The sequence below is a fragment of the Candoia aspera genome, chromosome 1 (genome assembly GCF_035149785.1).
Source record: "Candoia aspera isolate rCanAsp1 chromosome 1, rCanAsp1.hap2, whole genome shotgun sequence".
Lineage (NCBI taxonomy): Eukaryota > Metazoa > Chordata > Lepidosauria > Squamata > Boidae > Candoia > Candoia aspera.
The window spans coordinates 241,735,564-241,761,622 of record NC_086153.1 but is presented as its reverse complement, the minus strand read 5'-3'; the positions used below and the strand labels follow the sequence as shown (position 1 = coordinate 241,761,622).

General features: G+C 39.5%; 1 protein-coding gene across 1 annotated transcript; it reads right to left on the bottom strand.

Annotated features, from left to right (window-relative positions):
* Positions 1-4,947: 4,947 nt before the first annotated feature.
* On the bottom strand, positions 4,948-20,978 carry MRPL23 (mitochondrial ribosomal protein L23). Its single transcript, XM_063289341.1, has 5 exons — positions 20,840-20,978; positions 17,427-17,549; positions 15,209-15,291; positions 11,463-11,536; positions 4,948-5,232 (listed from the first exon to the last, which is right to left on the bottom strand). Exons 1-5 carry the CDS (start codon positions 20,854-20,856, stop codon positions 5,068-5,070), a joined length of 462 nt encoding a protein of 153 aa, XP_063145411.1. The 5' UTR covers positions 20,857-20,978; the 3' UTR covers positions 4,948-5,067.
* Between the last annotated feature and the right edge of the window lie 5,081 nt (positions 20,979-26,059).

Sequence of the window (26,059 nt, the reverse complement as noted above, 5' to 3'; positions counted from 1 at the left end):
TTAGCTGTAAGAATCAGACAAAATGCAGACAATCTTCCAGGTTAATTGAATGAATAATAGTTAAATATTGGGGAATAATTAAGCATGATATAAATGTTGCAAAATAAGGATGTTCAAAACATTCCACCCTTGGAGCACTCCAAGTATTTCAAGCTGCTGGCCGATCCAAATGGCACAACTAGCCTATTGTTTTTATATTATTATATAATATATAATGTAAGTCATAATTTCTTTCCAGCAGGGACCAGTTCTTTCCCTGGTGTTATTGGCTGAGAATGGACCGGGTAGTGAGGAAGTGGCAGGAGAGAAGCAGCACTGATTTAAGCACATGCTCCAAGACTGAAGAATCACTGGAGATGACAGGGCTACTAAAACTGCTATTGGAAGTAATTGCCCTAAGCTTTTTGACTGCCTCAAGTGCTTCTTCTCTCCCCATCATTTTCTTTTAGTTTTAAAGAGGTATAGGACCTGGTAGATTATACAGGAGGAGATCCCTCCTCCCTCCATCTTTAAGACTATATGCATTTCTCTCTTCCCTATGTCACTCCTTCCCCCCCAATAATCCCTCTTAATTAAGGCATTTCCATTACTTCCGTCAATTTTTTTTTCCCGTTCAGGCATGTCTGATTCTCGGAGACTGCCTGGACAAGTCCCTGCAGTTTTCTTCGCAAGGTTTTTCATAAGTGGTAGGCCATTGCCTCCTTCTAAAGGCTGAGAGAAAGTGACTGGCCCAAGGTCACCCAGCTGGCAGTCAAGTTGGGCAGCCTTAAAACTCCAATAAATGAATCAATTAAGTCTGCTTGTCTTTTGGGAGCAATTAACTTCAATTGTCTCAGTAGGTGGCAGTACCTAGCCAACCCCGGCTGATCTTGGAAGATAAGACAGATTACTTGACTAGGAGACAACCTAGAAAAGCCCAATTGTTAACCAGGAATCAGAGAAAAATGCCAGAAGGCAGCAGTGACAAAGCACAACACTGCCAAGAAAACAACATGGATGTAGTCACCCAGAGTTAAATTTGACTCTAGGACATTTTTAGTTTTATGTTACTGTACGTGTAACAGTTGCTTCCTTCCAATTAAATTAAGCTGCTGTATTAAACTAAAGCTTATCTTTACATCTACCCCCTCCCCCAATTTAGGGGTGGCTAGCTATACCCTCCGTCTCCCCCACTCCCATAAAAACCCCATTGTCCAAAGCCACCCTGACTGAGAGAGCATCTAGAGGAACAGAGGGCAAGGGAGATGATGGGAGGCAGTTCTAAGGAGGCTGGACATTAGTAACATGCCTGATCCTTTTGTAGCAGGAAGTGTCACTAGATGGGCATTAAGGGTGAAGCAGAGGTAGAAGCCAATGCTGGAAGGTAGGGATTGCCTTCCCACAGCAGCAGTGGCGGCTTGATCTTGGAGAAGTATGCTATGCTGCTCAATGCCACTGCAGGAGACATTTCAGCAGGGATAACAAACCATGTTTTTCAGTGTTAGAACATTTGAACTGACCCCATTGACAGCCGTAGGAAGTGTTGCCTACTAGCAGCAAGTTCCATCACAGTTACTAATACAGACCTTGGCAGACAAAGGGAGAGAGTACAAAATCATTAGTACGGAAGGTGAGATTAGTACAAAATCATGACATTGTATTGATGACAGCTTTGGACGACCAACAATTCTACATGGAAGAGGACATAGGCTTCCCAGAGCTTCCTCCTGCTTCTTACTTGCAACTACAAGACTTTCTTACACATTGACTTGAGTGGGCAGATGTTACCCTCCTTGAATCACTGATACAGGGAGCAACATTGGGTTCTCTCTGAACAGCAAGGAACAAAACATGTGTGACATCTTGTCCATTTTGTGCCTCTTACCTGATGGGATACCTTTCTCCAAGCACATGCTGAGATCTTTGTGCTTGACCTATGCTTCTTTGCAACAAACCTCTTGAGCACAGGCCAGGCTGTGCCCAGACAAGCAGCACCCACAATTTGTTTACTAGAAAAAGTCTTTGGTGAACCCCAGAGCCTTGGCAGATTGACTTGACACTGCAGTTCTGTGATGCTTGAAGCCCCTGAAGAACAAGCCAGACAGTGAAGCAGAGAGTAGTCAACAATGACAATTACCCTGGTGGACCTGGTGGCTGAGGTGTCCTAGGCCAAAGAGTCTAGGAAACAGCCAAGAGGAAGAGGTTCAGATCTCCAACCGACGTTCCATCCCTAGCAGAAGCCAGACATTTAGTGCAGGGTTCTCCCTGGCAAGCATAGGAATAAGAGCCCCCTCTTAAGGTAGTGTGTTTACAGTCTTGCCAGAGGAAGAAGTGGTGCTATGTCATAGAGGATCTGCTGTAGGGATAGCACCTGAATATGAAACATGAATCTGTAAAGTGCAGCAGACTTTCCAAAAGCAAGAAAGAAATAGGAGAGGAATCATGTTTCTGTCAGTAGACCTTGCGAGTAGTCCATTTTAGAGGAAGGAGGGACTTGGCCCACTGCTCTCGATTCCTCTTTCCTGCTTTAAATGTCTCCCCAGGAGAGGAGACATTTAAACTGCTAAACCTTGGCAATTTTAAGATAACAAGACTGTCTGGCTTGTTCTTCAGGGGCTTGGCAACCTTGGCAACTTTAAGATGAGTGGACTTCAACCCCCCAAATTCTGGGGGTTGAAGTCCACACATCTTAAAGTTGCCAAGGTTGAGAAACACTGCTCCAGGACTTTGCTGAGCAGGGGAACTAACTGTATTAAAAGGCCTAACAGGTGGTTCTTTTGCAGCATGTACTTTTTACATGTTTGAGATGGATTAATCTGGTTTCTACCTATCCTATTCAGTCAATAAATCACACGATGTTTTACTGTAGCAAAACCATTACTAAGGCACGAGACTAGCTCACACCTGGACATCAGTTTGTTGAAACAACTCTTACAAGACCAATCTCCCCATAAGCTTATCCTGAACTGAAAGTTAGTCCCTTACCTCAGCCTCCAGGTCAGTAGTCACCCACCCACTGCCAACTTCAGGTTGATGATGACAGCACTGTTCCTCGGTTGCCAATTGACTTAAATTTCACAGTCTGCATCATTCCAGTGGCATGAGCTACTGCCTCCATCCCAGTCATTAGCTCATGCCACTGGAGTGATGCACATTGGGAGCCTATCAATCTGTAGCATCATCTGAACTAAGGATGGACCCAGCCACCAGCCTCTATGGACCATCTTTCAAATATCCATGCATGAGTAATGATGTTGCCAGGATTTGACAGGTTGTACTAGTTTGGAGGCCCATGGCACACACACATACAGGAGAATGAACAAATGCAATTTGGGCAGCCAGTTCAAGCCAACTAAAGAAGCAATTTGCTTATACACTACCTGTATCTCTGTCTGATTGGTTACCATTGTCCTGTAAATATTATTTGCTGATAAAAGTTCATGGGTTCAATTGAATGTATGTGGGTTGTACTTTCTTCTATGAGCAAGGAACTGGAAGGAAGATGCAAATATGTCTGTACACATTATGTCTAATACATAAGCATTGCTAATACAGTTGCAGTTTTCAAATTCTACGTAGAGTGAATGTAAAAGATTGGGTAGGTTTTGTTGGTTTATTGACCATTGCCATCTGGCAAATACAGGACTGGGGCAGTGGGGGAAGTCACTACTGTTAATGTAAGACACACCACAATTTAAGCCTTTTGTTTTGCAACATTCCTAGTACAAACAGAAACAGAAGTCCAGCAAAAAGCAAGATACAATACTTATTCTTTTATGGGCTAAAATGCACTTGTGCTTATTAGCCAGAGTGTGTTAAAAAAAACTAGTAAAATTGTTGCTTCCCTTAATTGCTATAGGATTTTTTAAAAATTCTTTTCAATATATGTGTATTTTTAAAATCATGGCCTTGGTCTACATGTCTGTAGATTGGATGTTAAGTGCTAGTCAGTAGTAAGTAAAGATGTGGGCTATTCTATCTGTCTGTCTATCTATCTATCTATCTGTCAATCAAATTTGTCACCGCTCATCTCCACCCACTGGAGGGACCCTGATTTTCCACTTCAGGCAAGTTTGGCAGGTTCAAAGTTGTATTATGTTTGCTTTTCAGGTGACTGTTCTAAAAAACTGAAAAGCAGGAATTTCATAGATCTCCCTCCCTTACATCAAAAACACGTAACTCAAATACTCGTGCAGACTATGGATATTGAGCTAAATATGCTCATTGGAATTATGTTCATTTGCATAGAAAAAATTCTGATTCAAAGTTTTCCTGAAACCCACATCTGCAATCAGCATAGATTTGTGTGATCCCTGAAGTGAAAATCAGGGATCAAACAGACTGGTTCCAAGCTTCCATTGTTTCCTATGGCCAGAATGTTCAAAACATTTAAAATTTTGTTCTGTCTAGCTACAGCCAACTCAGAACATTTTGAGTGGGTTATTTTGTCCTGAATTTTTAAAATGATCATTTTCCATTTCTACACACCCCTATTCAAGAATCTCTACAGAGGGAGCCAACAAATAAAGAACATAGGCTGACAATGGCTTTTACTGGATGAGGTTCAGTTGAAATATGCATTTCATATTTCAGTTTTGAGAACTTTAGGCTCCAAGAACACATCATGCCATTTCCACCCCCAAACCAATACTCTATTAACATGGGAAGAATCAAATTTCATATAACACTCCAAGGGTATTACCCCGAAAGCAGCTCAACCCACTCAAAAGATTTAGCTTCTCTCATTTTAATGGTAACCAGATAATTCCAACTCTTAACACCTTGATTGCTACAGTAGTCATGTAGATATTCCCTACTGATCTAATGAAGGACAGATACACCAGTCAGTCTTTCTTCCCTCCAAGCAGAAATATGAACCACAGTTGAAGCTGACAAACTTGTCCCACGCTTGTCACCTTCTATGTGTAGAGGCTTTTCATTTTTTACCAAAATAATTGTTGCGCAAAATAGGGATTAAGTATATTTTCAAAGGTCTTACAAATACAACGGCATTAAAAAAGGACTAAGACTGGATGAAAGGGTTCATATCCCTCCAAGGTACCCAACCCTAAAACAGCAGATCTTCTATCAGTGCCAAAACCAGTTAGGAACATCTCCACGTCTAGGATCATTCATTTGCTTCTGATGCTTCTCTTCGTTAACTTTTTTCTCGATCTCTTCATAAGAGCCAGCCTCAGGAGCTTTGTTCTTGTCTGGAAACAAGTCTGGAAACTGGAAAGTCTGTCCTGCAGCCTAAAAACAGAAAACAAATGTTTAATCATGCATTCCAGTAGTATCTGTTTCTTCAGATAACCATGGGAAGTTTCAGCTAGTTCAGAAAGCTATTGAGGAAAAGATGTGGAATATTATCTTTTACTCTATCAGTCTTCCTGTCAAGGGAGTCAGAGTAACTGATCCAACATCACTCAGTAATTATATGGATAAGTAGAGTTTTTAACCTAGGTCACCTCTCTTATAGTCTGAAATCCTATATAGTATGCCACATTACCTCTTCCAGTTCTGTACTATTCAAAAACCAGGCAGGCAAATCTCCACTGCTAATTTAATAGACACACATAGTTACATTGGAAACAAAGTCACTTATGAAATATAGTGTAAGAATTTGCTGTACCACTTGAAATAGCCCCAGGTCTATAAAGAAGCCTGATCATATTAAATATTTTTCGGGGGTAGGTGGGTTTTTGTTTTTGTTTCTGGTCTTCAGTTCACAAGTCTTGATCTTAATTCCTGGTGACTACACAGACAAGTCCATGCAATTTTCTAGGCAATACTTCTGGAAGTGGTTAGCTATAGCTTTCTTCCTGGGGCTGGGAATGAGTGACTGGCCCAAACTCATTCAGCTGGTTTGTGTCTATGCCTAAGGCAGGAATAGAACTCAGGTTTCCCCACTGGTAGTCTAGCACCTTAATCATTAGACTATACTTGTTCTTAATTTTAAAAAAAAAGAATATTCATTTTTAGCAAGAGAAAAAATATAATTAAAAAGCTATAGTTATTATAAAACTGTTGTTTATAAAATACTTTTTATAAATTATAAAAAGGTTAGCAACATAATTGCTGTTCAAATGCATCTATTAAACACAGCTGTGATTGGTGCAACCTTATTTCTCTAAATTCTGTCAATAAAACAGAAAATGGATCTGTCAATAAAACATTAAAGCATGGGTCATGGCTATTTAGCATCTCTGCGTCTGCTGCATAGTAGAGTTAAGAAAATATACCAAACAGAACTGTATAAATGATACGAACTAAAAAGGGATTTGTGAAATTATGTAATTCCTGAAACGAAGCATTAACATTTTCAGCAGTCATTCTCCATAATGAAGAGCATCAATGCCAACACAGAGCATTGCCACAGACTCAACGTCTCCCATTTGGAAAACAATAATCAACTGACCTTTTAGCTTTTATTTAGCAGCAGGAACCTATTATTCAAGAACAGCATTTTATTCTGTTGACATTATCTATTTTTCCATATTGTATGCAGTGTTGACAATCTTGTTAAAATCAACCCTGTCAGCTTTCCATTCTCCTCAAGTAGAGAACTAAGACTAATAAAACTATCAGACAATAGCATGGCACAGAAAGATGTGTTATAAAAATAATGTCTGGAGCTATTTTGGAAGGTATTTTCCAAAATACCTTAACAGCTTTTGGCCACCACCAAAGAACTAAAAATCAGCATATAACTTAGACTATAAGAGCAGTTTTCCTATTCTTCTAAAATCAAAACTTTACTTGCAAATGAACCAGGTTTTGCCAACCAATCTAGTCCTCAGCGATTAATCTGAACCTATGAGCAAAGCAACTAGACTCACATAAGTGCACCTATAAGTTTCAATTTTACTTGCTGGCATCCATAACAAGCATCCTGTTCCTTCTCGGGCTCCCTGAACATGAACAATTGGTTCCACCCCTTTCCAGCACTATGATTCTCCACAGATGCTACAGAAGTAGATTTCCAGCATCAGCAGGAGACTGAATACCCCTTATAATATTGTGATTCAAGTGAACAGAACCTCAGTGCACAACACTGGGGCACCATTCAAAGCTCTACTTGGACCCAGGCAGTATCATCCTTCCAGAACTACAAAAACTAGTCAGTTTCATCACTGTGGTTTGTAAAAAGCCATTTCAACACTATGCCTTTAATACTTCAATGAGGAAAGACCAGGCAGTGTTTTGAAAAGTTGTGCAGCTCTCGAACGTTCTCTTCTGGGGGTTGACTGAAATCAAAGCCTGGGCATTTTCCAGAAGCAACATATTCGTTTTTGTTTGTTTGTTTTAAGGAAAAAACTGTATTGGTTCTTATTGGTTTAAAAAAATGGGTTTTGTTTTATTATTTGAAAATGGTTGTTGTTCACATTACTTTTAAAAGGAAGTGTCGGGTAGAAACATTTTTTTAAGAAAAAATTACTGAAACAACAAATATTACTCCAAAGACAGCACTGGAAACCCATCAGGCAATGTTTGTATGGTTGCCACCTGCATTTTATACTTGCACGTACAACATCATCATTGACTGATGTTGCTACGCATACCAGGGTTTGGCTTGCTGCCAAGCTGAGAACTGAGGAGCCTTGTCTATGGCAGACACAGCCCTTCTGTCCAGAAAGGAAGGACATGGCCTGTAAAGATGAGCCATGGTTCTAGTCCTTGCACTTCTCTCCTACATTTGCTGCATTTGTCTCTACATTACTAAAACAAATGACTCAAAGTGGATGTTTCCATGAAGTACCACATATTATCCCATCCTCTTATTTTGTTGTCAGGCAATGGAGGAACTTCCAGACACAACAGAGGACCTGGAGGATACCCTCTGGAGGATACCCTCTCAGCTCTCTAAGAAAGTGCTCCTGGTGGCCATTTCAAGGCTGGTCAGGACCAAATATTGAGCATTAGTCAATCTGTATCTGGAACCTTTTAATAAACAAAAGTCAGTGCAGACAATTTGGCTCTCTCCATCCCTTGTTTTGCCGAGAAATGCTGATCTTGGCTGGCAGCCAGAAAGGATTTGAAACCGCCAAGATATTACATTGAACTCTCAAAACTGAAAGCTTTATAAATCCTCCACAATACCATGCAGTAATTTTGCACTGGCTTGACTCTTGTATGCTGAAAGCTTTATGAAAAATAGTTACTGTGCATGTTCAATAGCGAGTATATTTTGACCATTCTGTAACTTCAATTATATCTCAAGGAATAACTGTACCATAAAAGCTTTTTAACTCATTTGAAGTCACATCTGAGTATCTGCAATATGTATAATCATTTGGTTAGTGAAGAAAATCGATGGTTAATGGCCACTTGCCGATAAGCTGTTTTAGCATATGTTATTGCATAACACTTTATGGAAGCAGGGAATACGTAGACTCCAAGTCAATTAAATTCTGCTCTAACTTGTTCTTAGGGATACTATGAAATCCGTCAAACGCTCACTGCTGCAGCTTCCATACAGCCATCAAGGAAGCACATTTATGGAACTTCATGATAATCTTGTTAGTTTAACTGACTGCCCCCAAATCAGAAAAAAAGGAAGTTTAGGTTTCCTATCAGATGCAGCTGTTGACTATACAAACAAGCAGAAACAGGAACACGGTTCTCAAGGCACAGAAGCAATTTTCATATTAATGAAGAAGTTGGTTCTAACTTTTGAAATTTAAAAGGCAAGCAGTAGTTGTTTTATAACCAAGGTTACAAAATGTTTTCTCCTAAGGAAGAGGGGGAAAGCACATGAAGAACAAACTGAAACTACAGAAGGTGATACTGACCACAAGCAGTAATTTGAGGTCATTTGCAATGGGAGACAAATACCATCTGAACTAGGGGAGAAAAAACCCTACCCTCATTTGCCAAGTTTGGGGTATGAGAGAAAAAGTCCTCTGTCTTCAAGATAATCTGGATTCCTACACATATGAATTAATTCTCTGCTTTCACCCATACTGCTATGTATTATATGTTGTCCAACCATCAGCGTTTTCATCTTCCAACACTTGAATACAATGATTAATGTGTGCATATTATATTGCATAAGTTGGCCTGGAAATCAGAAGCTGATGACTTCCAGAGTAGCGAAACGTAACTGCTGCCTTCAAGACAAAACAGTATTTCTCAGATACCTAAGAAGGCCAGCTAGTCAAAAACTAACACAAGGAAGAATAATGCTGCCACCTACTGACTGTTTAAGAAAGCCAACATAAAAAACTTTCCCAGACAGATTGCTTTCTTAGAAAATTACCTGGAACTTGCCATAAACATGAACTTGCTTAAGTGATGGATTTGTTTGTGCCAATATGAGGGTGAACCAGAGGTTGAATTAAGACAAAAACAAGGAAGAAATGAACAAGAATTCCCACCATTCTCTGCTTCACCTGCATTTACTTTCTGTGAAAATGATCAGCAGGTATGCAGGAATCTAACATTAAAGCCTCTTACTTCATCTTTATAAAAAAAGTAAGACAGACTGCTGAATTAGGATAACCATTTCAGCATAAAAGTGAGAGGGTACATCAAAGAGATTCGAATAATGTTTTTCTTCTTACATTTAATGGAATACTGAATTAAAGACAGGGCAGCTACAAAAATAAAATAGGAACCCCACAGAATGAGCATCTAATTAAAAATAACTAGAAACAACTCTTAGAAGATATTATTGGTTAAATACCTTCCAGTCTGGAGCAGACAACAGTGAGTGAGTGTTTAGAATAAGATCAAGATCAACTAAAAAGTACTACATAGGCAAGGACACATTTGTTAAGACTGAAAAAGTATTCCAGTGGTCTACAGGCAGTTAAAGGTAGGTAAAAGTCACTTCCAAGATCAGCTATTCTCATTAACTTGTACAGCAAATTCTTAGAAATCATAAAGATGCCAAAAAAAGAAAAGAAAAAAAATCCTCAGCAGAGTCCTGTAACATCAAGTTCTTAAAGTGACAAGCCAAGACCAGAAAACGTAAGAATAATTCAGTTTAGGTATGTAAGTAAACACACTTTAAAGCAGGGGTGGGGGGAAGAGACATACTGTATGTCCCTGCCCCTCTCTCAAGTCCAGAAGAACAGAGGCGCTCAGCCAGACTGAACTTCATAGAAACTTGAAAGCCCCAAGACTTTTCACTTGCTTCGGACTGATGCACCTTTAAAGATGAGATCCTGTCCTTTCAAGTAGGAGGGAGTTAGCTGTGAACAATAGATTTGTCTTACAGATACCCAAAAAATTAAGAGACAGAAAGCAGCTACAAATATTACCAGTATGATTAAATAATTGTTTGATTGTTCTACTACTCAAAAATGTGGGGCTCAGCCACTGCCCAAACCAAGTACTTTATAAAATAGCAGAACCTGCTCAGGACCAGCAGAGCAGATTAATATCTTATATGATATGCAACACTAAGAGAACAGTGTGGAGGAATCAATATCTGGATGTAGTATTAACCTCTATTCCTTTACTGAAGAAAACAGCTGCTACTGGGACAACTGAACTAGCACTGTGGGTTTTTTGGGGGGGGGGGGAGAAATCAGTCTAATGTGCAAGTTAACAAGATCCACCAAGGAACTACAATACAGCACCAATATCTCTCTTCTACCTGACTTTCTAACCTCATCTTTAGTGACAAGAATGTCCCTGAGCCATAAAAAATGTCTCCCAGGTATTTCTAGAAAATAAAAGCAGCTGTAGCCCAGTGCTTAGTTTTCAAGTTTGCCCATCTATGCAGAAAAAGAGAAAGGTGATGAATGAATTCTACAAGCAGGAACGGGCACCTGAAACTAGTATACTCTTCGGGGCCAAGCCATTTTGTGAAGAGGAAACAGCCAGCTTGTCAAAATGCCCACAGCAACCTTACAAAATTCCAAACCTACTCATCAACCCCAGAAGTGTTGCCTTCTCTTGAATTACACTGTACAATTAACCCCCACCCACCCAAAAAACTCCTGTGTATTTGCCTCAAAAGCATTCAGTTTATAGGATTTGCTCTCTTTCGATCCAGACGCTCTGAGAGCTAATGGAGAAGTAAGAGCAGTTTCAGTTTTACAACTTCCTTTTAGGAACTTGCAGCAAACATCATCAATAAGAGAATTTCACAATATCTTAAGTGCTAAACCCCAGTTTAGCTTTATAATGCAGAATGTTCATGAAGCTTTTCGAAAGAAACCTTCATGGCCAAGTTACTGATCACAGCATTCTTACTGTTCCTCACTCCTTCAGTAGCATGCCACTCCAAGATAACGCCTATGATTTTTCAAGTAGCGGTTTCGCCTCCAAAGAACCTAAGAGCAGATCCCTCAGACCAGACTGATTGAGATTTGCATCCTGTTTCCCTCAGGGCTCAATCAGCTGCTTTTCAATGCCCTTTGGGAAAACAATGTCCTCATGGCAGAATTCTGAAACCCATAAATAATTGACTCAATGAAAATCTACCGCCAGTCCCTCACTTTCCCAGCTTCAAAACAGATGCATTTACTCACCAGCTGTACATAGGCGACCTTGTAGTCTGGCTTCTTGATTCGTCTATTTTTGTCATCCCTCTGTTTGTTTGAGCCTGTTAAATAGACCAACATATTGACTTACCAAAAGCTAACGATTCCTTTTCCCTACCCTTTCAGTTAGAGAAAACAGAAATCACATTTACGTGATGTCTAGAAAGGAGCCTGTGGCTACTCCTAAGTGGGTAAACTCTTCTCTCAGAGCAAAAGTATTTAGGACTGGGGTATTAATCACGCAGCTATTTTACTGCTCACAAGCTACTGAATTTCATACTCTCATTACAGGCAGTTGCCTTGACTGCTGGACAAAGAAACAAGAAATACTGTACAATACTTATTTGACAGGGATGCCTAAAGAACAGGTTTTTGCCTTCTCCTACATGAACTCTTTTCAGATTTTTGAAGAGTGCCAACCCTTCTCAGTCTCAAGACTAAATATTCCCAGTTTCTTGCATTTCTTTTCTAATGTTCCTAGTTCCTTGATCATCCTTGCTCCTCTTTTTTGAACCGGTTTCACTTTTTCCTCAATCACTTTCTCTAAATTTGTCCCAGTTTGTTCCAATAATCAAATATGCTTTCTGTTCCAGAATAGAAAGTGCTCAGAATAGAACATGCTACTGAGGCTTAGACCATCATGGGGTCAGATGAGGAATTTTTACTTCTTGTGATTTAGAAACTATCCTTCTATTCATGCAGCCTTTTTTACAGCCACACTGCACTGCTATCTCATCTTTTCAATCAATTAGTGTACCAAAGTCTCTTTCACAAATCTTACTGCCAGATCAGATGTCCCTCATCTTCACACCTGTTGCATTTGATTTTTGCTTCCTAACTGAAGAACTTGGTATTTAACTCTGTTAAATTTCCTTCTGTAGGCTTCAGCCTATGTCTCTAGCCTGTTAAGACTGTTCTGAATTTTGTGTTTGTCTTCTAACTTGCCCAGCTGTGTGTCATTTGCGGATTTCATGGGCATCCAACCACTTCCTTATTCCTTGGTCACCCCTGAATGGACTACTGCAATGCACTCTATATGGGGCTGCCTTTGTGAAGAGCATCTGGAAGCTACAGCTGGTTCAGAATGCAGCTGCATGGGCAGTTATGCATACTCCTTGATCAGCACTCATTATGCCTCTGCTCTGTGAGCTGCATCGGCTACCAGTATGCTTCCAGGTTCAATTCAAGGTGCTGGTGATGACCTATAAGCTCTTCATGGAATGAAACTAGGTTATTTGAGGGACTTCCTCTCCCCAGTTACTTCTATCCATCCCATTAGATCCTGCAAGAGAGACATGCTCTGGGTCCCATCTATCAGGGAATGCCATCAGGTGGGGCCCAGGAAGAGAGCCTTTTCTGTCCTGGCACCCACCCTTTGGAACATCACCTCCTACTGGCCTTTCGTAAGGCCTTAAAGATGTGGCTCTGCCACCGGGCTTAGGGATTTGAGTGTGCAGTAGGGCCTGTGCAATGGTAAGGTTGAGTGTTGTTGACTGCCTTTATATTTCACCTGCAGACTATGTTATATGACTTTTTATATAGTTTTATATCGTTTTCTGGTTTTTGTCATGTTTTTAATTGTTGTAAGCTGCCCAGCATTATGTATTTGAGATGGGAGGCTATATAAATTGAAATAATAAAATTATTAATACAAATATTGACTTCTGTGGCAGCCCACTCAACATCATGTTTGATGAGCCCTCTGAGAATATTTTTCCAGCCCACAATTAAATCTTGCTAATCATAATGTCATGGGATACTCTGTCAAATGCTTTCCTGAAATCAAGGTGTAATACAGCTACAGCATTCCTGCAGTCTATTCTGGAACTGAGTTCATTGTGATTCTTCTTTCTTTACTATCTGCTTTAGAATTGTCACAGGATCCTCTATTCAGTACTGATGTATAATTCTCTGTCTCCTACTACCCTCTCCCCATTTTAAAATAAGAGTCAGTCTTTGTCTTCTTCCCATCATCTAGCATTTCATTCTCCAGGGTTTCTCAAAGATATCACACAAAGATTCAACCATACCAGCAATATGTCCCTTAAGCATCCTACGATGCAATTCACCCAGCCCTGGAGATTTAAATTCATGTTTCTGTTAGCCTTAGATTTCAATCCTACCTCTTTATCCTGTTCTTCACCATTTTCAGATGAAATACATATCCTCAGTTCAGCAGCAGTGCCTCCCCCCTGCTCCCACCTTGTTGTTGCTGTTGTTGTTACCTGTTCGCCTATTGCCATTTTTATGGAGTAGCTGATGTCTTTTCTATTTTATTTTGAACATATCTAAAGAAGCTTTTTTTGCTACTCTTAACATTCATTCACCAGCTGCAGCTCATTCAGAACTTTTGCTTTCTTGACAGCAGTTCTTCAGTTGCAGACTGCCTATATTCTTCCTTTCTAACTTAGCCTTTTATTTATTGGTATGTGTCCTTTTTTGTGTCCAGATACAGAGTAAGCTTTTTGTGTACCAACATCTGCTTCTTTTGCTGCCCTCCCTCATTTGACTTGCTTGTAATTGTGCTTTTACTATCTTTTTTTTAATAAACTCCCACTCACCATAAGCTTTTTCCATTAACTGATTTTGCCACAAAACCCTACTTATCAACGCTCCAAATGAAAAATTCATTTCCCTAGAGTTCAAGGTTTAGTTTTCTTTAATATCAAGATCCAACATTACACAGTCACTTTCTCCTAATTTTTCTTATACTTCCATATCCTCATCTACAACTTTGTTACAGACTAATATCAAGTCAAGGGTAGTCAATCCTTTTGTGCATTCTTCCGTTCTGTGACAGAGAAAGGTGACAGCAAAACAAGTCATATGTTTTTTAGAAGGCCTATGTCTGGCAGAGTTTATTTCTCAACAGATGTTGCCTAACTGAAGTTCTCCATCACCAAGTTTCTTTGAAACAGCCACAGTTCAGTTTTAGAAAGCACCTTCCATACCATCACCTTGATTGGATGACAGTAGACATCAAAATGATATTTTACTTATTTCCTCCATTTATTTGAACCCCAATGTTCTACTATATCACCAAGTTCATTCAATATGATTTCTGAGAAGGTGTGGATATTCTGAACATACAATGCAACTCCTCTTCCCTCCTTTCTATTCTGTCTTTCCTTTCGACCAGACTGTATCCTTCAGTCACTATACTAAAGCCATGGAAGTCATCCCATCAGGCCTCTGTTACATCTATTAAATTGTATTTGACTTTTTCTGTTAACAGCTCAGAGTCATCCTACTGAACTCCCACAGTCTCGGCATTTGTTCCAAGATGATGAAAGCCATGAACTACCATTTTCTTCAGAAAACCAGCTTCCTAACTTCTTCTACAGATGTACTTTCTTAACCCAAGTTTTCTGTATTTAATCTGCATTACTGCCTTGCACAAATCCAATAGGATTTGAGTCTTTTCATCATAAAATAATATTATATGAAATGAAATAACTTTATTTTAAGAAGGTTAAATCGAGTGTCAGTTTTGGACTAGAATTATACTTTTTAAATAAATGTAATCTCATGCTTGATTCTCTCAAAAAGGAAAAAAGTAAGGACAAGACCCAATCCATATAGGAATTGACTAATTTGCAAAGGAATATAAACTCACCCTAATCAATATCCAGCAATTGCTTCTTTAAATAGCAAAGACTTGGAAAATAAAAACTACGTGAAAGAGGGTTTTGTCAATAAACAGAATAATGAACGTTCTTCAGATGAAGACTCACCATACTGTATCCTGGTTCGAACAGCAGCTACTGGCACATTATATATTTTTTCAAGGTAGTCTTTCAATTCGATTCTTGTCATGCTGTACCAAATGCAAGCAAACCGTTGAAGCACATTAAGGAACAATGCCAGCATATTAACTTCAATAAGGATAAACAGTGTTATTCAGTAATCCCTGTCTTTGGAAGAAGCATACTGATATATTGGAAACTGTTCTATTAACACTATGAAAGCTAACAAAGATCAACCAGACAAGACAAAGGATTTTGTGGCAGGTCCCAGAGATCGAGAGGAATGGTTAAGCATGAGGCTACATTCCCCCAAAATAGATTCTCCTGAGATTTCTGCTGGAACTCAAACTGGGAATTGAATGGAGCAACCTGGATGAAGTCCAGCTAACATTCACCCTTGCCCACCATGGGTGGAGACAGATAGGGTTACACTATTTAAATTTTTCACCTGGGCAAAGCTTTTTTAAAACTTTATCTTAAAAAAAACCTTGCATGCTTACAGTAGTGTTGGGCTCTATGAAGAGCAGATTCTTCTCTGACATTTTTAGGATCAGCTAAGTAATAATGCAGCATCGTAGGTTTACATGGCCATTCCAGGAAACACCAGGAAAAAAGTGAACTTTAAAAAAAAAAAAGTTAAAAAAATACAGAGAAAAACTCCTAGGAACCTAAACATTTATAAAATATGCAATCCTGATCTGCTTCCAGGTTCAATCTGGAAAATGTTACTATAGATCAGTGTTTCTCAACCTCAGCAACTTTAAGCTGTGTGGACTTCAACTCCCAGAATACCCTAGCCAGCTGGCTGTGGAACTCTGGGAGCTGAAGTCCATACAGCTTAAAGTTGCTGCAGTCAAGAAGCACTGCTGTAGATCATTGATTTTTAATTTAAAGCATTTAGGATTGGAAATATATCCCCTAAAGTAGATGATTAAATAGGGCAAATCTACCCTAGTCTGCTAAATCCCAGTCTAAAGTCAGCAAAGATCGCCATGAATGTTTCACTTCAGTCAATCAAAATAATTATTCATCAGGATAGAACAACAGGGTATAAATCAATTTAATTGGGGAAAAAACCTATATTGTCACCTATGCAAGGAAGTCACTGAAGACGGTTTAAAATGTGAACTGCTTCAAAATGTCATTGCCAAAACCTGTAATGGAACCAATCTGTCAGATTGTATTACAGTGATTCTTCACCAGCCTCACCAACTATCAATCATTCCTAGACTCCAACTAAGAGGCCAGGACCTGAACATCTCAAGAACTCCCTCTTCCACAACCCTGTCCAAAAAAAAACAAAAAAACCCTCCATTCAAATCTGATAGCCCCTCTATCAGGTCCCACACAAGTAATGCTGGCAGTTAGTACTTTATTTATCAACTTATATGCCACTTCAATCACAAAGTGATTCCACAATAGGATCAAAACATCAAGTTAAAAAAAAAATAAAAAGGAAAAATATCAACAGTAGAATATATGGTGCACATTGGAGAAAAGTAACTGAACAAACATATGTCCAACCAACCACCATGAGAGAGTCATCATTAACCCTGCCCCAGGTCCTGTCAGAAGAGCCAGTTTTTTACGGCTTTATGAAAGCCCAACAGGACCAGGGCCATGAGAATCTCTTGTCACCTCAGTACAGACATAGCTATACAGCATAATTCTTAGTAAAAACTCTGCAGTTTGCTGCAAGGCCGTCACCCCCCGTGTAGTTCTCTTCAGAAGTGTTCCATCACAGTTCCCATCATCTTCACACACAATGGCTTCTTTCTTTTTTTGCACTGTTCCACTAAAGGCCAGATATAATTATGTAGCCGGTTTATTAATGAAGATGCTGACCCACAAAAGAAAATACTGTAGCCTAGGTCAACATACACATTTTTGGTGGAAGACAATTCCCACAGCTTCCTTTACAGAAGCTGGGGAGGGAAACTGACTGCTTCAGAATTCTCCCAAGTCTCTATCCGATCCAGCAGAAAAGAACCAGTCCACTGAGATATGGACAGGGAGGTGTAAGAACAACCACCCTTTATAGGAACTCCTTAGAGTTGTGGAACAGCCTACAGGGAACACAGTATACACAGACACGAACAATCTTACTGATAATTTTGCATAATGTACTTGCTTCACCACTATGGCACCCACCCTAAGAAACTGGATAACAAGAAGCAAGCGTGTTATCTTCCCTGTGTGTACTCACTCCATGGGGATGCGGAACTGAACCGTATCTTCTGGCAGTGGGATACCAGGCCTCACCAGTGTCAAGAAGTAATCTGTCCGGAAAATTCTTGTGGGAGGATTTCCTAACTGATAAAGGGGATAACTAGAGACAAAGAAAATAAATATTTCTGAAAATGATGGAATTCTTGTAAAACAGTTTCAAATGTAAAGCATGTGGAAAATATAAAATCTGACTAGAAGTTTTATTTAAAATAAGCAGTATTTTGCTTATGCTTATATGCTTAAAGAAAGGAAGCAATAAAAATTAATATACTATGTTCCAAATAATCCTCTCCAACTCTAAATATTGTCATATTAATTAGGCTTTCTATTCAATAGTATAGCAGAATAAAGTGAAGAATAAAATAAGTAAAATAAATAATAAAATAAAGCATTACGAAATTAATCCTTCATTCAGAACTCTGAACCTTGGGGTAATACTTCAGCAGTTAGGGTGTCTTACAGCTCCCGCATACATATTTACATGTTTATTAGCATGTTATTATTAAATTAGCAGTAAATTGTTAAATTTAATACATTATTATTAAACCAAATGTTCAGAGGCTTTTTTGCCCTATAAGCAATTGTATCATTAATATCCCCATATGTTCCAGAAGAATATCAGGACAATTCCCATTCTCATAAGAAGAAAACAGGGATATTACTTCTTGTGTAAGCAGAGTTATTGAGAATGAATACCATATGAGCTTACAGATAGCAGAATAACATGAAACCTGCAACCTTATGTTAAAAGCAGGAGGTGTATTTGATTCACAGGAAATTTTATGGTTATCTCATTAGATGTAAACAACTTAAGAGCAGGAAGAAGGTAAATAATAACAACTATAATCACAATAAGGAAAATGAGGAAAATAATAAAGGACAAGGGAAACACTTCGCCAAAATAATTTTACATTTATAGTACTTAAACCCTGGATCTACTTCAAATATTATAAAATCCTTGTACAAATAATGTTCTCTGGAAATTAAATAGGATTTGTAGATACATGACGATATTTCAGAGTTAGGTGGCTAAGCTATTCCCTGTGTTTTTCAACTAACAAGACTTCCCACAGTATCTGTAGAACCAAAAATTGCAGTAATGAAACCCTTTGTCAAATGGCATGTTATCATTCCTAATCCCAAGTGATTTCAAAGATTTTGGAGATGGAAGTATTTATGAAGGGGAGGTAAGTCGCCAAGGCACTCAGTAGACAAACTTCACAGATAACAGGAAACATGTAAACATACAAAGCTACCAGGGACAACAAAATTAAGAGCTAGAATCCTTCAGCAGAGCCAGTGTGGAATTAACATCTTTGCACCTGACAAGGAGAGGTCAAGATATACATGCAAGGATCAGAGGAGAGAATGTAAAACTAAAAGTAAGTTTGGTCCTTGCAATTCTGTGCAACATGTTTCTGATTCTGTAGTTTATGTAGGTTACCCTACAGAGAGTCAAGACCTATTGAAATAAATGTAGGAGAAAAAGAACAGCAGGACACAAAAGTGACCCTTTGGAGAAATATTTTGGTGAACACCTCCCACCTATCATGTGCAAAATGTCAATAAATGTCTCCTCCTTCTAAAACTGAAACTGATGCTCTTCTCTAAGTACAGATTTTTTAAAATCCTGTTAGCACCTGGTCGTTTGAGCATTCACACAATCACAGTCAAGAGGCTGGGATCCCTTTAACTGTTTAATGAAGCGAAATGAACAGTACAGAAGTAAAGCTGCAAATGGAGCGTTCCCGCTCAAACCTAGATTTGAAACTACATTCCCTTAGTTTGTTCCCTTTCCCACGAAAGCATGTCACCCCCCCTCCCATCCAGGTGGTGTTCCTGGTGTATCTCCACCCATTGTCCTTGATGTCTGCCATAGCCATAATAATCCACTTCACACTCCAACCTCACACCCCCTCCCATCTGGCGACACAGAGTCTACACTCATTGAGAAGGAAATGATGGCAGATGCTCAGATAAGGGGTTCTGTGAATCCTTTGATCCAGGGGACCAATCATGTCCTAAATGCACTGTGTTTCGATGCAACTTTAATCCCTATTAGTCAATATTTCTGAGAAGTATTAATAGGTAGTAAAGTTGCATCTAAAACAGTGCATTTTTACTAGTAAATAATCATTAACAAAACTTTCCTGATCAGTTATAAATTGCTAAATTGAGTCTTCCTGCAAATTTAAATCACATCCCTCTGATAAGTAATCACATTTACATCCATATGAGGTCTGGCTTCTCAGCTCTTTGTAACCATGAAGTAGGAAATAATTTGTCACTGGCTTGTTTCAATTTGATTTTTTATTTATTTTTATTTATTTTTATCCCGCCTTTATTATTTTTATAAATAACTCAAGGTGGCGGATTTTGAAGTACAGAGAAGATTAATCCTAGAGAGGAGGCAATGGCAAACTTAATAAGCACATTTCGGTAAGAAAGATATTCTGATAACAAAGATCAGAATAAAGCAAGGGCTTTTTCAGGGGTAACAAATAGCTATAAAAGTTATACACCAAGAAAGAAGCACTTGCCTTCTGAATGATGGATTTAGAGACAACTACTAAGAGTACTACAAATAGCAAGTAAAAAATTAATCAGTGTTGGACTGATTGTTCCCTTGAGGGGATGATCAGCAAGCAAAAAACAAGCATGCTTTCAGCATGTGATGGGAGGATATTTTGGACCAAAAATCTCTATTAGGCTTGGCAAGGTTGAAAAAAGTGTAAGAGGAGTGCAATCGGGTGGATAGACAGGATCAAATAAATTACTGGAATGTCCTTGGAAGAGCTGCAAATTATGACTAGAAACAGATTGAGATGGTGGGTATTTGTCCAAGCAGTCACTTGGAATCAAACCAACGTGATGACAGTTAATAACTATCATTACCTATCACACATTAAAAACCAAGCACTATACAACGAACAGACACATAGGAGGGAACGATGAAGGCGGGAAAGGGAACATGCTTTATTTAATCCAAAGAGAAAAATACTATGGAAAATCCTCTCTCTCCCACTCTCTGCTCATCTGAAAACAAGAGAAGCCAAACACATGAGGCAGCGTTACGCGTGCTTTACAAAATATCTCCTGGAATAAGGCACTGCACAAAACTAACATTTCCAATTTTGAAATGTTCAGCGCCCAGGGCGACTTGCGAGCTTGCAGCTGTATTTTCAAGAGTACCGCTTTAAAGCGACCGAAATGAAAGCGGAGACAGGCGATCCGGGGAAGGCGCGCGTGTACTCCTGCTCTGCAGACGGGAAGCCCCTGACGGGAAGCCCACGTCAGCGGGACCCAAGGAGGGGATTGCCCCGCGCTCAGCTGAGCCGCCACGGTGAGAGAGAAAGGACGACACCTTTGGCTTGCTCGGGGGATACTCACAAAATCCGCCGAGCCATGTCTCCCACTTTGCCCCGCCAGCGGCCTCATCCGCTGCGGAAGAGCGGAAGAATATCCGGGGAACGAAGACCGCATAGAGGTAGGAAAGTTAGACTCGCAGTAGCCTTGAAGCGCAGCAAACTTGACCTCGGCGGGTTAGACTCTCTTTTCCTGTTCTGCAGAAAGCGGTGAGAGTCGTCTGGAAGCTGCAAAGACGGGATTTGGGTTGCCATCCACGGGGTAAATTAAGGCGGCAGCACCAACTCTTCCTACCAAGCCTAAACCGTCCCCGAAGACACAAATAAAGAGTCTCGGGTTGGACTCGCATGTGATGGCGGAAGTGTTACATTTCTCTAAGATTTCAAACTGCAAGGCTGGAGAGATCCCAGGGTCACCATAGGTAGCTTTCCTATGTATCTGTACTGAAATTCAGAAATAAAAAAGACAGTAGCACCATATAATTTTTTTTTTTTTAAATATATCTTTTTTTAAATATATCTTTTTTAAAATATATCTTTCTGTGCACTGCTAGATGCCCTGCTAGGCGGTTCATCGTTAGTATGATTGTTTAGCCCACCTCACGTGACAGCATCTGGATGACCTTGACTCACCTCAGAAAAATACAATGCAGAACCAGACCTGGAAATGTCAAAGCTTTAAGTTGAAGGGCTGGAAATTTGGGGAGAGTGAGGGGCACATCTCAGAAATATGCAGTGGCAAACCACTTTATGTAATGATTGCCTATTCAAAATCACCATCAGACTCACACAGGGCTTTCATGGATATCTGATTTAATAATAAATAGTATGCAGGGAGGACTTCGTATTGGAATGATCCCAATGGGCAGTTTTCCACTCATCCCCTTCCTTTATATGAATACGAAAGTACACCTCTCCAAAGGAAAAATCTTTTCCAAATTAGATCTGCTAGAGGCGTACTTTCATATTCGTATAAAGGAAGGGGATGAGTGGAAAACTGTTTCTAATTGCCCATTGGGATCATTCCAATACAAAGTCCTCCCTTTTGGGCTAGCGGGGGCACCCGGAGTGTTCATGCAATTGATCAATGAAGTACTACATGACGATCTGTTTAAAGGGGTGTTGGTCTACTTGGATGATGTTTTGATTTACACCAAAACAGAGGAAGAGCATGAACGCCTTCTGAGGCAGGTCCTGAGCAAGCTTAGGAAGGCAAAGCTCTATGCAAAACTGTCTAAATGTGAGTTCCATAAAACACAGCTCGACTACCTTGGCTATAGGGTCTCTGTACGGGGCATTGAGATGGATCCAGCCAAAATACAAGCAATTTTGGCTTGGGAACGACCTTGTACTAGAAGGCAATTACAAAGTTTTCTGGGGTTCAGCAATTTCTACAGACAGTTCATCCTGGGGTTCACGGAGATAGCGCTGCCTCTGACTGACTTATTAAAAACAAAGGGGCAAGGTGAAACCCGAAAAGTTAAAAATCCCAGGGCTGTGCTGCACTGGACTGATAATTGTCAGGCTGCATTTGAGAGACTCAAACTGCTTTTTACAGCTGAGCCTATATTGCAGCACCTAGATCCCGATCGCCCCTTTGTAGTGCAAGTGGATGCTTCTGACACCTCCATTGGGGCTATTTTGTTACAAAAGGACCCTGAAAATAAATTGCGACCCTGTGCTTATTTGTCCAAGAAATTCTCTGAGGCAGAGCAACGCTAGCATGTTTGGGAAAAGGAAGCTTTTGCTGTTAAGGCAGCTCTAGGGACTTGGCGCCACCTACAGAGAGCAGGGTTTCCCAAACTGTGAGGTGTACCTCCCTTGGGGAGCTGCAGACAGAGTCCAGGGGAGGTGTGAAGAACCTTTTAGTTGTTACATTGTTACAATAAATCCACCTTTCCCAACATTGCATTGTATTGTTTTCATTGTTCCTTTGTGTTCATTTTGGTGTTTGGATTTTTAGGGGAGGTGTGTACATTGAAATTACACTAAAGGAGGTGTGATAGCAAAAAGTTTAGGAACACCTAACATAAAGTCTCCATGAAGTCACAGAGTTCAGTTGTTTTTTTCTATGGGCATTTGCTGATCCTCCTTGATCGGACAGAGTGGGCATACTCCAGGTCCCATCAGTAAAACAGTGTCATTTCATGAGACCCAGGAAGCAGGCCTTCTCTGTAGCTGCTCTGCTCTCTGGCATAGCATTCCTCCTGAGATTTGCATGGGCCCCACCCTGGACTTATTCAAGAAAACCCTTTAAACCTGGTTTTTCTCCCAAGCCTTCGACCAAACTGAATCATGGCGCCCTCAAGAGTGCGCTATATGATGTGGGGATATGCCGATTGTTCTATGTCAGTATTCATCTTTTAATAAGTTGTTGTGTTTTATTTGTTTTTAATATTGTATGATACCCAGAGTCATTTTGAATGTGTCATCTGCATAAAAATGTAAGAACAGTTTTGGAGGATGCTACACTAAATTCATAGATTTCACCATTTTTTTCAAAAGACTTTTTTCTAGAAGTATGCTACTTGACCTGCAAAATTTGAGATGACCACTAGATGGCAGGAAAGAGTCACAGAAAACTTTTAACTCCCTTCTGCCATGTATGGGTGGCTCAGAATTTTGCAGCTCAGAGATGGTAGCCTTAGTGTTCCAGCTGCTCAGTTCAAGTGCTCTTTGGCTACCCATGAGTCAGCAAAAAGCTACACTAACCAGAAATTTGCTCTCCTTTTAGCTATTTTTCCTTTTAGCTATTCTGTTCCAAGTCAAATGTGATGTTTATTTATTTATTTATTTGGTTATTTGGTTATTACAAAGGTAATAAGTAAGAAAATCTAACAGATTTTACCCACTTTGAATGCAGTGGGAATAAGAAGGAAAGTAATACATAATATATTGTGGGGGGCTAGATTGGAAGATGAGCATGGTTTTAAAATTGGAGGAAGTAACTTCAATAAACAGTGCTATGGTGATGACACTACTCTGATAGCCAAAAATGCAAAGGATCTACAAGGTTTAGTAATAAAAGTCTAGGAGCATAGTGAAAAAAATGGGACTAAAATTAAATATAAAGAAGATCAAACTAATTATAACATGCATAGCAACCAGCCTTCAAATTTACAATGAAGACGTTGAAGTGATGGCCAGCGTCTGCCTTTCAGGATCAGCTATCAACAGTAAAGGAACCAGCAGCCAAGAAATATGCTACAGACTAGCACTTGGAATAGCAACAAAACCTTGGAAAAATATTCAGATGCCATGATGTGCCTATACCTACAAAGATCAGAATCATGAAAGTTATGGTTTTTGTTGTGACACAAAAGTTGGTCTTTGAAGAAGCAGAATAGAAATGGATGCTTTTGAATTTTGGTGTTGGAGATGACTCCTAAGAATACCATGGATAGCCAAGAAAACAAAGAAATGGATCATAGAATAAATTCAGAGTTCTCACTTGATGCAGAAATGACTGGGTTCAATTTATCACAGTTTGGATATATTCTCTGCATAGGGTTCCAACTGTTAGTTGAAGCCCGTGAAGTTGTTGACTTGTGGTAAATTGGTTTTACCTCATTTGCTTTTATATGTATTGATGTTTTGTGTTGTCTGTATTATGATTTTAAATGCTGTTAACCACCCAGAGTCGCTATGGTGAAATGAGTAGCCCTATAAAGTGAATTAAAATAAATAAAATAAAATGCAAAGACCTAGCTCTCTGAAGAAGTCTATAATGCTGGGAAAAGTGGCAAGAAAGAGTAAAAGAGGACAACCAGCAGCAAGGTGGATGAAATCAATTACAGCAGCAATGGGTGCACCATTGCAAGACCTGAAGGACCAGGTTGGGGACAGATCCTTCTGGAGAAAATCACTCTATGTAGTCTCCAACAGTTGACACTGACTTGATGGCACATAAATAATCAAACTACGTTAGCAGTAGTAGAGCTAAGAATGACTCAGGGATGCCTGGGGATGAAAACATGACAACATCCTGGGCACATTTCAGAAAAAAAGATGTTGCCAGGGTATGTTTGTGCAATGGCTAGGTAGAGGTGCAGTGAGTAGATCTTCCCTAGGGCAACAATATCATACACACAGAGACAACAAAAGAAATGCAGCAAATTAGATTATTTGTGTGGGTTTAAAATAAATTGATGAACAATCAATTTGATTGTTCCATTGTTTTCCAAAACTGCAGATTGGAATATTTTTCTTTTCCAAGTGGTAGTGTGGGATAGCTGTTGCAAAGAAATGGGACAGCAAGATTTATAATGCTGCCTCCTATGGCAACTTTCAACTGAAAGATGAAACTACTGTAAAGGTTGTATATAGCTCTTTACTTTTTCTATCTCTATAGGATCTCTTAGTAAATAAACTTCCTAAGCATACAGATGAAAAAATATTGTCTATCCCACTGCTACCCCCTGCAGGTAGAGACATTTATCTCACATATTTGGTATGAATTTGCAAGTTCTGCCTAGTTGAGAAAAGAAAGGCTTTATTATTGTTGTTGTTTGTCTTGTGCTTTGAGCTGATAACTGTTTTCTGTGGAGTACGTCCATTTGAAATAATGTATCCAAATTTATAATTGAAGAAACAGGGGTACTGAGTCACAATTTTTTCAGGAATATGATTTTGCTGCTTATTTTGAGGAGGGATAGGAAATTCATACTCTACAAGACACTTGAAGTTTCACTAAACTAATTCTGTATAAAGTAAGGCTACCCTATCTCAACTACAGAAATCCAGGTGAAGAATTAAGGGATTTTATATATTTTTGTTGAGTCTATTGGTTATCTGGATTTTTGCAGCCCAGATAGGGTAGCTCTAATATAATCCCTGACCATTAGCAAGATCAGATCTTTAATATGGCAAACATTCTACTCCTGGATGTCATTTAGCAGGAGCCAAACTGTGATAACTATTCCAAAAGAGACTTTTTAAAATTCAGTCTTGCTAGGTGAAAGTGCAGAGTTCTACACATCTTGATGCATTTGATCCTCTATTCTGAAGGACAGTTCTAAGAAGATATGAAGCATCCTGCTGTGTCAGTTTAAGACCACATGTTATCTAGCATTCTGTAACCCTGAATGGCATTCTGGAATCCCACACATGGACTGCAGAGCTATAACCCAGTTTTGCTCCCCAGCAGCTAGCTATTTAAGCTATTCTACCCACAATGCGTCATGCGAGCAATCAGTTTTCCAGCATTAAATGCATTCCAGTAATTATTCAGGGGGAAAAAAAGTAT

Excerpts from the sequence above, each read along its gene's own strand:
- MRPL23 (XM_063289341.1), bottom strand. Across the intron at positions 15,292-17,426 it reads CAGTTCCGCATCCCCATGGA|CATGACAAGAATCGAATTGA; the intron begins GTGAGTACACAC and ends CATTTGGTACAG. Across the intron at positions 11,537-15,208 it reads TCGAACCAGGATACAGTATG|GCTCAAACAAACAGAGGGAT; the intron begins GTGAGTCTTCAT and ends TCTATTTAACAG.